Source organism: Aythya ferina, assembly GCF_964211825.1.
Source record: "Aythya ferina genome assembly, chromosome: 2".
Classification (NCBI taxonomy): Eukaryota; Metazoa; Chordata; class Aves; order Anseriformes; family Anatidae; genus Aythya; species Aythya ferina.
In genome coordinates, this window is record NC_140297.1 from 30,193,117 (window position 1) to 30,209,181 (window position 16,065).

The following is a 16,065-nucleotide window of genomic DNA, read 5'->3' on the forward strand; positions in this document are numbered from 1 at the left end:
ATGGCATTCCCTTCCTATATTTCATGGCAGAATTATCGCATAGATTAGTAAATGATATTGCATGCAACAACAACAAGAAAAAAAATATTGTATCACTTCATGTAAAGATTTGCTTTCTTCATGCAAAATACCTACAAAACTGTTGCTTTTTATTTATTTATTTATTTTTTCCTAATAGCATAGTTTTACATTAGCTTAGTCACAGAAACTGTTAAACCAAAATCCATGATTTTGCAAGTAGTATGTATTCTGAAATTCTTGAAAGATTTCCAGCATAAATATTCCAAAGCCCAACAAAGCTAATTGGTTTTCTAAAAACTAAACTACACAGGCTTATTCTTTGCTGTGGTTCCTTGTTCTTTTGATGATAGAAGAAAAAAGACCAGTTTTTGGAGGAGGTCCCATCAACATAGGGGCTTGGTTCTTGTGGGTAATTTTTATCTGGGGGAAGAAAGAAGAAAATCAGTTATCCATTGAGGTAGTTCAGTTTCTACATGCAAGTATCTGAAATGCCTGAATTATCTTTATATGTAATTTTCAACCTTTTTTCATTTAATCAAAGAAGGGAAAATATCCTTATTTTTATGAATGATGATACATGTGCAGTAAGCCAATGTATGTATAATCGTTACCACAAATACTTTAAATTATACATGCAATCAATATTAAAAATCATACACAATAAAATACATGCCAATATATCACCTTACTTCTTGACTGTGGAATTTATTGCTTGCTGTTGAATATTTTACATGTTTACAAGATTAATAAGAATTTAAAAGCTGGAAAGGACATATGTGCTGGCAGACCATGTCATTGCTTTTTACTAAGATAGAAACTGTATCTTTGTATGTTTTGTTCATACATCTAATCAAACTGTACCTCTCTTCTAACACAGGATACTGTTTAATTTCAAAATAGCCACTATGAATGAAAGTCAAAAGTTAACACACAAAAAAGGTCAAAAAAGATTAACTAGCATTCCAATTTGTTAATTAATTGTTAATAGAATAGACTCAAATATTGAAAAGCCTATTTAAAACACTTTGCAAGACTGCTCTAAAGTGACCCGTTTTGATTTCTTTGATATAAAACTACGAATCACCTTAAATGAGACAACCTTAAAGTAGATTATGTCTGCAATTTTCTCTAATTCAAGTCTAAATTAGAGAAGACATTTTATGAATGTATGCTATGCTCAAAGCTAATTGAAAGCAATTATCAAAGTGGCATTTTGTCTGTGACTTTAAGATACATTGTAAGATAATAAATGATTCTCATTATGTAATAAAAAGGTCACATCTTGCCTTTGGGCTAGTGACGCTAGGAGTTTTTCAAAAGCAATCCGAGACATTTTCTTTAGTGAACTACGACTAATACAAGAACCATCACTTATTAAATATCAGTTGTCATCTGCATAGTACCCACATCAGAGATAGGTATTTCTTTCAAAAAGAAACACCACCTCATTAAAAACTGGAAAAATATATCTCTTAAAGTGCATACCTGACATTTTCAAGTTTAAATGAATATCCTTCACTTGTCATTCACTAACAGTAATAAAACAAAAAATGTATGTCACGTGGAAAGTCTCATTAAAATATAGATCAGGACGTTTCTTGTGGTGGAAATTTACTTTACTATATAAAAGAGACAGAAACATAAAAATCCCAACAAAATGTTTTGGGTTTAACTCTATTAGAGACTTACTTTAATTCTCCAAATGTTCATTTCCCTGTCACCTTAGTTCATTAATCTCAAATTTCATAGGTGACCTCTTCTTGTCAACATTGTTCATTAGTATTAAATGTAGTATAATTTTATTTTATTTTATTTCTTTTTTTTTTTTTTTTTTTTTTTTAATTTTATATTACTTTCACACAGAAAATAACTACTGCTTTCAAAGACTGGCATCAACATATTTTCTCACATGAAATTCTGCTTCAGGCACCACTTTGGAAGCCAAATCTGTAGTTCGGATAAGTTGGCATTATTCCATTAATGTCACTTTATACCAGCTGATGGAAAACTGCCTCAAGGATTTCTGTAGCTTTCACATGCTTCATAAAACATATTTTGGGTCTCAGGAATAGTGATGACATCAACCTGATCCTGAGAATCAATACATAAAGTAATCTGCAGCTGCAGTGAGTGAATTTTAGGAGAGTCATGAGGGTTCAGTATATTACAAGATTCAGCCATGATGATGCAGTAGGAACGTTCTCAGAATTTCATTTCAGAGGTAAATCATAATAATTCCATCTTAAAATGAATAAAAGAGCAAACCTCAAAAGATGGCTTTTGTATGAAGAGGTGAGTTATTCCTGAGAAACCATACAGATTGCATGTTGGACTGGGGCTGTTCAATGTTGTTGAGGGTGAATGCAATTACATCTTGAGAAAATATTTATCATTTGTAATGTTCTTTTTTGGCTTGAGCCATCTGTTTCAGAGAACATGACCTCTTCAGTATGTTTTATCCTATCAGCTGAGATCAGCTAAGACGCCTGAACATGATTAACCACTCATGCGCATGAGGATGGTGTCCTACATGCATTTCTCTAAGACATATTTTCAACTGTTGTAAATTGGCACAATTCCAGTGGCATAAAATATACTTTACATTCTGAATCTAAAAAAGTAAAATGGTAACTTAAAGTAAGTTTTTAACATGTTCATGGTAATGTAAGTTACTACTGCACTGGTTAACAATGATAACCTTTGATTTTTTATTTTCCCAATGAAATATATATACACATATGTATATACATATATATGGGTCATAAAAAGAGATCAGTACAATACAGACTGAACCATTGCACTACGTTGCCTGAAATCTACTAACTTTGCCTTTCTCAAGACTTTTAGTCACTGCATTTCTGTCCTAGAATTGTTGCTTCTTCTGTTTGCATACTGGCAACATCGCCAAAGTTGCTGCTATGTCAATGACAAATGAAATCAAACACTTCAAGATCACTAAGGGTCTCAGAAAGGGCAACAGCGTATTGGGTCAAAGTAGGACTGAACACTCAGAGGGTCTACAGAGACTAAAATGGACAGAAAATAATAATAATAATTATAGGCATCCAAGGTGATGATCTGGTCCTGGAAAGATGTAAAAAGTTAAAAACTGAAAAAAAAAAATCAAAAAAATAAATCACTATCTGTGTATAAATTCTGCGTGCCTAGTGTCTGAAGACTAACTTCTACTATTTGCTTTTTCTCTCCCCTTCAGCAAAAAAAACGTCATGTCTTTTGTATTAGAAACACAGTTTTAAAACCTTTCAATAAGACCCACTTTTTTTTTTTTTCTTCTTTTTCATTTTTCCAAGGTGAATCTCTGATTTCCTCACAAACAGACAAGAAATAGACAAAAAGTGATTGGTCAGGAAAACAAACAAAATCAAACCTGACATTTTTAGTAACTAATGATACCCTGACAGACAAACTCATGCAAAATAGTAACGAATACTGGAAAATATTTTTTGATATAATGTACTCTGGTTTATTGAAAATATAGAACGACTTACAGCAAGTATGGAGGACATTTTAAACATAAATTAGGGAACTGACTGGAGGAAAGAATGCAAGAAAAAGCTTCTATTCGGCATATTTGTAAGAAATTTAATTAAAAGTACAAACAAAAACCAAAAAACTTTGGAAAAGCAATTTCATTTAGAATGAAAGCAAAAAAGCACAAGTGGCTATTATTTTTGTTGTTGTCGAAAGCTGTATATACATTATGGGCTAATCTCAAGCTGTTGGAATGGCTTGAGTGGCAAAATGGCACTGGCAAAACTCTCATTCACTAACTGTAGCCATGATTTTAGACTTTGAGTTCACAATCACAGAAATGTAAAAGACTATCTAGTAAATGTAAAAATTTACTAAATGTAAAATAAATGTAAAAAGACTAGAAATGTAAAAGACTTATCTAGTAAATAGGCCTAGCAGAAAAAAATATTGCATTTGCAATTTCAAAATTGTCTTTCTAGCATTAAAAAGTGTGTCCATTTCATGGGAAGGGACAAAAGATCCATTTACAAAGAGCATAAATCTTAAAATAAGAGTTATTAATTTAATAATCGCTCCCTCTTCATAGATAAAAAAAAAAAATCTGATAAAGGAGAAGCCAGAATTTGTTATATTAAAGATATTTATAAATGCATAAACTAGAAATTTATTTGTTTCAGGTCAGAGTCTCAAAATATGCCTTGAAGTTACATTAAAAAAATGAATCCACTGAAAAAAATGAAGTGACCATCAATAATTTTAGTGTAATGGCCATCTCATGGTCAGTCTATTTTGCTTATATGTTGGTATTTCTACACTATGTACTGGTTTCACAGAATGCCTAAATGCTTACTGTTAACACAGAATGTACTGCTATACACGCAAGTGCTAACTACAATGCTAAATGAGAATAGATAACCAAAGGTGGACAAAGTCAGCCCTGCTTGTAATATTTCAATTAATATTAAATAAAAGAACACTGTGTTTTAAGGATAGAGGGAGGAAAAGAAACAAACAAAACAAAACAAAACAAAAACCTCCTTTTCAGCTTGGACCTGCTAGTTTATGGTCACTTTGTTCCTTGTTATCATCAGGGTCTGGCTGTTGATAGTTTTGAGGGTATGAAGGTTCTCCCAGTTTTGATGCACATTTGCTTCTTTCCTTACAGGAAATAGGACACTTCTATGTCACAGAAATGGTAAACACTTTTATCTTCTCATAGGTGATCGAGGGCTGTACTGGATGACTAAGATGTACAGAATGTAAGCAGTGTTATAATAATTAACCTGTTATTTGCATTATGTGGCATTTTGGTCAAATCACTCAGGTCTAGACCAGTTGTTTTAAATATAGCATTATGCAATATATCTTTTAAATAAATTTCTTAACAATATTATTGTGCAAAATGCAATCAAATCTAATCAGTTTGGCATTAATTACGCTCTAATAATATACTCTAGTCTCTCTCCTAAGTAGTGTGATCCGTTTCCCCTTCACACAGGTAGATTGGAAAACATTATGTTGTCATCATAATTTTTAAACATACTGAGAAAATGACAGAGCTGCAGAATTAAAATAAATGATTAATGGCATTTTTTTCATGTTTTGTACTAATAGGTATCACTGAGGTTTTAAATTAATAGAGCTGTCAAACTCAGGGTTGTTACAGATCTAGTGCAGAACTAAAATGGAAATTATGTATTCCACAGACACCTAAAGATGACACTTTGGAATATTTCAAATTTTAATTAGTAGGTGCAATTGTTTTTTTTCCTCCCTCCTCCCTGAAACCACTGCAAATTAATTGGCAATTAGTCACAACTAATTCTTTTCTTAACAATCTGAACTGGAAAGAAAGGTGCATTACATGCTAGAGTATTTGTCTGGGGTGCAGAAAGCACACATGCAGTAAATTGCTTTGTCAATTACAAAAACTACTGTTGTGAAATTAAGAAAAAAATGCATAGGTAAACAAAACTAATTAATGTGCAGTGTACCTGTGAGTACAAAAAATAATGCTCAACTGCATGATAAAGTGTTAGAAGCTCAATAAACCACTCTGGCTTCAAAAGTATGCACACTGTTGTTCAAAAGAGGGAAAATGTAGGATTTCAGTATAACACCCAAAACTTGTTTTTTCTAGCAATTGACTTCCATTTATGGGAATAACTATACTCGTGTAGTTATTATACAACATTCTACAAACACCAGCCACCATATCTAGGATCCAGTTCCTCTTTGCTCGAAAGAAGCAGACACAAAAGTTTAATTTCCCATGTTAACAAAAAAACAAAATGGAACAAAACAAAAACATTCCGTGACATGGAAAGAGGATACGTTACAGACCAAGAGTCTAGAAAACAGCTGCAACTTCTTCATGCCATTTATGGAGTTTTGGAGCCAATGGATCTACATAAAACAAATCTGTGACTGTCTCATTTTTCTTCACCCAGCCCTGGCATATCACAAATATGATTAAACATATTTTGTTCTTCTTTCTCTTTGGATTTAAATACAAAAGTAGGACTTCACTAAGTCCTCATGCTCATCACATATCTAAAGGAAAGGCTAGAAAGAAAATATCCAGTCCTCCAATCCTTATTTTTAAGGTGCATACAAGATTATAATATTTCAAAATTATATTTCAAAATATAATTTCTGAGTTCCATTATTAAATGGTTTCTTACAAGTTTTCCCTATCAGTAAATAATTTTTAAAAATACTGTTAAATGCAAGCACTTGAGATGTTTACAAAACAATCTGGCAATTTATCAGGTGGGCTTTGACTATGGATTACCATTCCTTTATTTGGCAGTACTCTTACATCTTTTATAGACATTTCTGTCTTCTATTTTATTTAGTCTAATGTTGCTAGCAGCTTTACACTCTTTCAGATAAGATGCCAACCAAGTCATGAATAGATGAAAGAACTAAAATCACAGTTATTTCTAATTAAGATGAATTAATTAATCTAAAATTCTTATAGATTTTTCAAAACAATGCTAATACATTATGTAGCTAAATTGAAAGATCACTTAAAAAAAAAAATATATATATATAGAATCCTGATGGCTAAAGCTAGAAGTTTATTGAATTAACTTGAGAATCTCTGAAGTTTCATTACTATTAGTGACCTGTTTGGAGATCAGGTGAAACCATAGATATCTTTCATGTTTCTATATTTGTCTGGGAGAGCTCTGATAGAATTTCCTCCTCAGCTAATCAGACGAGATGTTTAACATAATATTAACATTATCATCCTTCCTTCTCCTAAAGATTCTTGTACATAAAAAACAAACAAACAAACAAACAACAAAACATAAAAATAATACAATTTGATGTTCAGATTCTGCATCTTATTATACCAGAGCAGAGTGACTTTGTCAGATACTGATGTCTGCATGTGTTCGAAATATTGAATTGACTCTGGATGTTTATTAGATGTTTAGACTGGGGCCACTCAAATTTTTAAATATTAACAGAACTTATAGAATTGCCTTTTAGGGATGTTAGGTGCGCGTGTAAGATTAGATAATAAAAGATGCATGCGGCAACTTCTTTAGTACTAAAAGTGATCACAGGAATGAAAAATCACAGATCACAGCTTCTGGAGAATCACTATATATTCCAGATATATATATTGAAATACAATAATTCCATATATTCCATTATATATATATATATATATGCAGTGATTCTGATTATATATATATAATTTTTTATTTTTTTTTTGAGCCCATGCAATCATTTTGGGGGAACGTGGTCTCTGTGCATGAGAAGGAAAAAGAGAAGAAGTAGCAAAGATAGAGTTACTGATTTCTTCAATGGAAATAAACTTCCAAGCCTGCATTTGCAGCCTGCATTTCATACATAACAGGACTGGATACAGAGCTTACCTTCTTTAATCTGCATAGCAGAATGTAATAGAATATAGAAGGAGAATTTTGATCAAGTTGAACCTGATTTTTTGATTAATCATTTACAAAATGCCCCTCACTTGTACCAAAATCTGAAGGAGAAACAGAAAAGGACTTCTAAGTCCTTTAAGACTTCTGAGTTCTGTTTAACCACGTATACCTTTGGGCAAGGTTGATTAAATACATGCTGATTGTATGAATTTCTTTTTCACTTGGGCTCTGTAATTTTTTTTAGGTTAGTCCCTAAAGCTACTGAATCTAAATGACAATGAAATTCCTGAGGTCACCATGCCAAAATTGTGTTATTTCAGCTTTCTAAAGCACAGTTGGAGGGGGAGAGAGAGCAGCCTTTTTTCAACGGTAGCTGAATGGTCTAGAGCACCCAAGAATCAAAAAGCTGAAGCTCATCTGTCTTACCTAACTGCCATACATGATCTAATTGATGTACATAGAACTACTGAGATGGTCTATCTATCTCACTATATCTACTGTGTGGGGACAGTAGCCTTAAAATAACACATCTAGCAAACTAATAACTGCCTTCCTTCAGCATCCTGATGTGAAGCATACGAATGTCCCTCCCATGTCACAATGCTATGTGTACAACTACCATCATCTTTATATATTGTCCTCAGGCCCTTGCAAGAGCTATGGAAAGAATTTTTCTAAGAGGAAAAACAAACTGCAAACTCTTATATGTCTCCTAAGCGACAAAACACATGGATTTCTTAATCTGATCTAGTTATTTTCCATTTAAAAGCTGGTCATTAATCATTTGCTTGCAGGTAATTTGATGAGAAAATTACCTGCAAGCAATTTTTTTATGCAGTCTTGTTTCTAGAGAAGATAAAAACTTATGATTCTCATATTGGTCTCATCATTTATTATATTTTTATTTTTTCTGAAATTTGAGATCTTGCAGGCTCAAATAATTGGCTACATAGCTGGATACACATAAGAATTATTTTTGATTTTATATTTTTTTCAGACTCCAGTTTTGGATATACACCACAAGAAATCATCCTTGTACTTATGTGATCAAATAGATGCCTTCCAAAGACCCCTTGGAAATCAAATCTTAAACCCCAGTTGAAAGAAGGCTAACATCTATCTTTGGCATTGTGTCAGGAGCAATTCCTAGTACTTTGTAAAGAACTTCAAGAAAAAACTTTAACATAGAATTAGTGTAGAGAGAAGAGTTGGGTCTATACCTGTTTTTAATTTTGTGAGATGTAGAAAACAGAGCAGGGTAGATAAATACATCCAGTTCCTCAACAGACAAAACAAACATTTATTTTTTTTTTCCATGTAAAATGAATAATATAACAATTATTCTATATCTAAATTCATAGTAGTGCTGTATAATAGACAAATCTGTTCTCTCGATAAATAAATAAATTTTACAGTGGCGTTTTCATATGTAACACAAAGCATATTCTCTTAGTGATGATACAGCAAAAAGGACAGGGTCCACAAGAAAGTATATGCCATTTCAATCCCCCTTGAAAAGGTTACTTTAATTGGACAGCAGTAATTATCAGTAATAATTTTCTGTTTCCTTAAGGCAGTAATTGAAATGTACGAACTGTCTCTTTTTCCAGGCTTGTCCTCTATCATGCAGGCAGCTTCTGCTAGCATTATCAATCAGATAGCAGGGATTTTGTACAGAGCAAGCAATCAAGATGAAAAAAAGCACATGTTATTGCCAGCATCCTTCCATAAGTTCTCTTCTGTAGTCTGGCAACTGAAAAATTACATCTTTTTCTCAAAGTAAATGCTGGATAGAGTACTGTCGCTCTGCACTGAGCCATTGCTGTAGAAGAAGTAATGATAATGATATCTCTTAATTCCAAAAGTTTTTTTGGAATAAACCTCAAAATTCCCACTGTTTTGCCTTCACATACTGTGCATTCACATGGTTTCCCTCTCATTGCAGTATCTGAGAGCTTACCATACAGAATTAGATTTTAGGCATGCTCCCTGCTGTTCACTACAGAATATCAGCAAACATGGACTATCATAACCCTTTACTTTCATCCTAGTCTATACTTTATCAGCTCCCAAGCCTGTTAGCACTTTACTGAAGGTGTTCCCTTTTACCTTTTCATGTTGCCTTTACTATAGATGAAGATCATGAAAGTGATCCAGGACCCAGGTTTGGAGAATTACTCCTTTCTGTAGCGGGACACTTTCTTGTTACATTACTGGTTCATCAAACTTACAAACTGTAAGGTGATAGTAACTCATCTACCTAAAAACACAGGTTTTCTTAAGTAAAAATTAGTAATATTGCACATAAAACACATTACTGTGACTGTATACAACAGTGAAAAGCTCGTTCTTCAACATCTGGAACTGCTTGGTTACACTCTATAATATATTGGAAACAGATGACCAGGGAGAGTTCTCTGTTCTATCTTTCTTGCATTATCCACTCAGCTGAACTGAACAACTGGAGTTCCTCAAAGAAACAGCTCTGAACAAGATCCTTCCTATCTGGAGGAATAGAGTTCTCTTTCCTGCTTAGTTGCCCTCACTTGATACATGTGGGCATTGAAATGCTCTATGATAGTAGAAGAGTTTTCACTTTTTTAAATTGCAAGGAATTTTTAATTATTATTTCTGTTGCATAATTCAATCAGCATAGTCAAGGCTTCAGCTTTAAATAAAACGTTCTTGATATGAACTCATGAACTCTTACACTCTAAAATGGAAAATATGCCTTAGTTTCTAAAGCATAATTAATTACTTGTGCATATTAGCATCAAAACTCACATTGATTCTTACTCAGCAATACAGCAAGAGACTATAAAACTAATACAGCATCACAAATCAACGATCACAACAGGTAAAGCGATGCCTGAACTGAACTTTCTGAACACTTTCCAAACTTTTGAAATAACTGTCTTTTATTCCATTCCAACCTGCAGAAAAAACAGCATGATGCATTGAAAATGCAGTGGGTGTTGAGCTACATAATAACAGCATGTGAACACATTTCTTAAGCAATTGAGTTAATGCCAATGACAAGGTTTAAACCAAAAGATTCTGTTTCTTTCATTGAAGAATTGAAACTAAATAAATAAGTAAATATATCTGACTACTGTAATTTTGCAATTGAAAAAAATAATTAGTTTTTTTTTTTCCCTTTTCTTTTCCTCAGAGATAACAGTATACTTACTGTGCAAGGGGTTTGCATCCAAGGTTCCCCATCTATCTGCATAGGCAGTGACTTGCTGGTCCTAAAACGATATACTTCACAGTATAAGCAAGAGTAACTAGACAAAACTGATAAATGGATTTTTTAAGAAGACATATGCGGTGGCACACACATATAATTGTGTGCCACCCCAAGCTTGATTTACCCCAAGCTTATATGTAATCTCCAGTATGACCCAACATGCTTACTAAAGTAACCTAGTCAAAAAAAGCAGCATGAACACATGAACATTTTGAACACATAAATTAAAAACATTGCAAATATTCAAACATCTTGCTAGAAATACACTACTCTCATGGGATAATACTCTACAGTTTGTGAAATAAAGAGAGAATGATGCACAAACTTCAGGAATAAACCTTATTCACTGAAAACACAAAGAAACGCCTTGCTATTTTTAATGATTTAGACTAACTGCTATAAAGAAAGAGAGAAATTACTCTTAGCTCTATTATTCCTGTTTATTAGAATCATAAAACACACTTTTACACTTGTATTTAACTGAGAGCACTAACAACTGACTGTTGTACTGTGTTCAGAGGCTTTAATATACTATGTTATAAATTTAAATTGTTAGTAAAGTCTCACTGATTTTAACATAAACATTGTTCCATGTCTATTTTCTATGACCATATTTAGAAAAGTATAGAAAAATGATTGAAAAAAAAAAAAAAAAAAAAAAAAAAAGATCTTTTGGATGCTCTTTCCCAACTCTATTTCTGTGTTATAACAACTTGCATACAGGACTATTCAAGATAACATGAAGCAAATAATTCTCATAGTGGAAAAATGAATCAGTTGATCTCTCAACTGGAAACTCTGACCTGGACATTACTTAAAAATGACTAGCAGTTTGTGGGATTAACCACTGTCATCTACAGCCATAAGTGGAGGAAAGGAAGAACATTCAATGAGCTCTAAGTTTTTAGGTTTGGAAGGGTTGTGGTTCTTTTGCAGTTGCGGCCTTGCTCATGTGCAATTATAAAAAATATTTCTCAGTATCCAGAAAAGTTTGGAATACCTCAGCATCCTCATTTCTCTTCCTAATCCTCATGGAAAAGCACTTTGAAGCCAACAGCACTCAGTCCTTGAGATTAGTCTTAAAAATACGCCATGAATTTCAGGAAATCCTACTTACTTTCTTAAAGTTTTGATTGCTACTCATGTTAATTACCTTATTTTATGTCTTATTTTAGTCTTCTTGGTCTTAGCATTATTTAGCTTATGAATTTATTTAAATTTTAGAAAATTCTTCCTGAAAAATTCTTCACTGATGAAGAGCTGAATACCTCTCTCTTTTCCAACCCTCATCTGATCCGAAGTTAGAATAGTTATCTTCTTGTTAAGATAGAATCCATCTTTCCTCTATTGTAAATGTACTGGTTATTTCTAGCTTAGTAGATGATAAAACATAACTAAATTAGCCTGCTCCACTGTTCACAGCTAACACATAACAGCACATTTATTAACAATGGCTTGTCAGTATTCAATAAATAAATAAATTAAAAAACAGAGCACTTTGATAAGGATAAAAAATGGTTTAAAACACTAATTACGTGCTACTATTCCCTGAGGAGGAATGCATTACAAATGGGTTAAAATGTGTCATTAAAGTAATGTTAGATGTCTTTTTGCTCTAAACTGGATCGAATGTATGTCAATAATAAAGTCCAAGTTTCTGCCTTACTCCTTCTTCTCCAGCTGCTTACCAATATTTCTTCAAAGGATGAAATGACAGCTGAATATAACATGTAAAGACTGAATCTAAACACTTCCTTCTTTCTTTCTTTCCTTCCTTCCGTTCAACACACTTAAACGAAGGAAGATATCCATAGAATATGGACAGAAAAAAAATTAATATATAAAATGATACTTTCATAAACATTAACTACAGTATTTACGACTATTAAACTACAAATGAAAGTGTAAGTAATAATATATAAATCTTTACTGATTCACTACAACAGTGCAGTGCAAATTAAAGCTGTCAATACCTGATGACAACAGATGAACACTGGGCAAGTCGTCTTCCAGCACTTTTCAGACCTGTATATATCTGACCCATCTCCATGGCTCCTTCCAGACCAACCACTTCCATAAGTTGGTCACTAAGATCTGAAAAAGTTGAAAAAAATTGCATTTGGTCTTGCCATGATTTTGACAGTGGTGATCCTAACTAGCAAGAACTAGCAAACTGGTCAGAAGGCCAGCTGGTAATATGAGGTGATGAGGTGAACAGAGCAGGTGAAAATGGTTTAGACAGTGATTTCTCAATGATTACAGATTTAAGTTTGGGCACATCTGGGCCTGTTGTCACACCACTCTAAAATATTGTGACCAAAATAATTCTAAACTACAGTAATAATCTCAATGGTTTATTTTAATACATACATACATACATACATAACAAAGAATTTTAGCATATGATAAAATAGGAATTATAGGAAAATATCAAAATTGGAAATACTAAAAAATGGAATGTTTGTAGTTTAGAAATTTATACTTTTTATGTGTATGTTTATTGTTACAACACATATTTAAAATCTAGTATAGGAGGAATCACTGCCCAATATACTGCTAGAATCTCTCTCCAAAGAACGTGTACAACTCTAATTCAGTCTTTGTGTACATATATTATTACAGTCATTGTTTATGGGACCAAATTTTTTTCCATTGGATTTTGCCTCAATTAGTGCACAGATTAAATGCAAAAAGGGCAGAAAAAATTCTTATCAGCAAATATTCATCTAGCTTTCCATAGTATGTTTCGTACTGCTTTCTGATTACATAGCTTTATGGCATTAAACTTCCAAAAATATTTTAATAATGTATTTGGCAAAATAAATCTTAGTTTGCTCGACTTCAAGGAACAAGAACAAATTTTGTCTAGAATTTTGGACAAAGAGATACAACCAGAAACTTAAATAGTAATATAGCAGTCTGATTTGAGAAGCAACCAAGCAAGGTATTGAAATATTATCCAGAATCAACCAGAGTGTTTTGTATAACATGTTTTATATGCTTTGGTTTAAATACATGTTGCCAAGACCAGATGGACAAGAAAAAGAAATGTTTTTTTTTTTCAGCTGTATATTATGTGTGTTTTATAGATTGGCTGTTAATACTCATGTTTCCAAAAGACATGTTATTTGGTGAAGCAGAGTGATGAGCTAAAATGTTTGAGTCTATCATCACATTGAAAAAACAAAGAAAGGAGAGCACATCACTCTTTGTGTATTTTAAACCCTTCAACCTTTAATGAAGGTAGAATTCCATGCTAATTATCATATCTATGAGGCTAGTCTAAAGTTTCAAATGGAGTCTTTTCTCCTCACTTCTTTGGGCTTTGAATGAAGGTAATTAACTGAAAGAAGTACTGTGAAAGAAAAAAAAAAAAAGTATTAAAAGCAAATAGGATTTATGGTCTGGATTTTTTTTGCTTCCAACCAGAAAATCTGATGCTATCCAATGCCTTCCTTTTTCTTAATATTCTTCACTATTTCCAATTTCTCTTCACAGTGAAATTAGTTCCACATGCTATTAATGAAGCAAAACCAAACCCTATTATTTGCTATTAAAGAAGAAAAACAAGATGGACAAAAGATTAAAATATGTAATATGATTATTTTTAACTATGCATTTTTGGAGTTGCATCCCTATACCACTCATAAACCCAATTTTGGATGTCTGGCTTTCTGCTGAATTGTTTAAAAGATGGTATTCTCTTTAAATGTTTTCCTTAAGTTACTCATGCACTTTTAAACTTAACTGAGATTTAAACAAATTCTGCTTTTTTTGTTAATCAAAGCAATTTAAATGGGAAAGTCCTACTAATTTGCAAAAGCACACTAAACTTTATAGATGAAAAACATTCAAATGTTTCCAGCCAAAGAGAACATCAAATTCCATTTCACTGGGTTATTAGAAAATTATTATTTTTTTAATGGGAGAATAATTAAGAACAGATTTTTATTACTGACAGCTCAGGCAACATATGCAAGATTCAGAATAGTGACATTTGCAGTGATATAAATTTGATGCATCATTTTTCAATAGCTAGGAGACTAGTGCCAGTAACAGTAGGTAACAAAGGGCCAAATCCTGCCCTTTGAGCCATACCACACATCTCCAAAAATGTAGTGTATTAAACATTGGAAGATTGAACAGAACAATACTTTTAACTCTCAGAAAAGCGAAGCCTTTTCTAAACTTTACATTTGCCATGGCACATTCGCTAAGTGGGGTTATTTTAGGCTAAATATGAATATTTTTAGAATCTAACAAATTAGACATAGCATCCTTTCAGAAGCAGTAAAAACTAAAGCAAATGTAACAAACAATTATTTGGAAAACTTAACTTAGGGTTAGTTAAATGTGTTAGTTAATATATTTGACCTGATGGCTTTGCATAGCCACATCCATTTCAACAAATCCTTGAGCTGTATTGACTTTGAGAAGAATTTAGAGTAAACAAAAGTGGAAAAAGGAATGTGGATATTTTCATCCATTTCTTCAAAGATGTGGGTATGGATACACTGGTTGAATATAAATCCAATGAATGGGTTGCATTTGTTCTTAAAAGTTCCTCACCAATGACTCTGAAAGAAACTAAGCTCTTCTAAAAAAGGTCAAGTCTTCTTTTAATTTAAAAGATAGGAAAAGGGAAGTTGTTCTTCATTCTGGTAGAAGGTTATCACTGATTTCTCAAAAGGATCTGTGCTAGGCCCTGTACTGTTCAACATATTGCCCTAAATAATCTGGAAATAGAAGTAGATAGCAAATTACTGAGGATTCAGCAAAGTAAACAAAAAGGTCATTTTTTAATTAAAAAGTTTAGGAATTTCACAGTACAGAGTGATGGGCAATAAGAAGGCAGAAAATTCAATACATGCATGCAAATACATGCAACTTAATGTCCATGAAAGGAAACAGGATAACTGACAGAGCTAATGATATATATGTAGCTTGTATCATACATGTATATTTAAAAACAAATGTGTGCGTCTGTGTCTGTATATGTGGATATACTGGGTTACAATTAATGCTGGCTTACAATTAATGTTGTCCTGCAGAAATTAAGATTATGGACTTACTTGGCAATTTCTATGAAAATATCCGCTCAATAATTATATAAAAATGAACAAACAAACAAAAAACTATTTTACAGCATGATTGGGACCTCCATTCAGTATAGAGTTTGTGGCTATCGTCTGGTCAACAATGCAGAGAAAGATACAAAACAACTAGAAAAGATAAAGAAAAGGGCAACAAACATGGTAACAAACAGAACAGCTATCCAAAAGAAAGGAAATTAGACCAGGACCCTTAAGGAAGGAAAGAAATATGTGGAGGAAAAACAATAGATAGAGGAAATCATGAATAACATGGGTTAGGTGAAGACAGTGTTGTTACTTA

At 32.6% G+C, this 16,065-nt stretch overlaps 1 protein-coding gene across 17 annotated transcripts in view; it reads right to left on the reverse strand.

Moving 5' to 3' along the window:
- Positions 1 to 146: 146 nt before the first annotated feature.
- The window catches only part of DGKB (diacylglycerol kinase beta), a 394,311-nt gene continuing 378,392 nt past the window's right edge, over positions 147 to 16,065 (reverse strand). For 16 of the 17 annotated variants that reach the window (XM_084510955.1, XM_084510954.1, XM_084510947.1 and 13 more), the window contains 3 exons: positions 12,645 to 12,765; positions 10,612 to 10,672; positions 147 to 441 (listed from right to left, as the gene is read on the reverse strand). In XM_084510955.1, the coding sequence (XP_084367081.1) occupies positions 334 to 441; positions 10,612 to 10,672; positions 12,645 to 12,765 (290 nt within the window). In that variant the 3' untranslated portion in view covers positions 147 to 333. Of the gene's footprint in view, positions 442 to 10,083; positions 10,355 to 10,611; positions 10,673 to 12,644; positions 12,766 to 16,065 lie in introns of those variants that run through there. The other variant, XM_084510953.1, reaches the window with a different exon arrangement.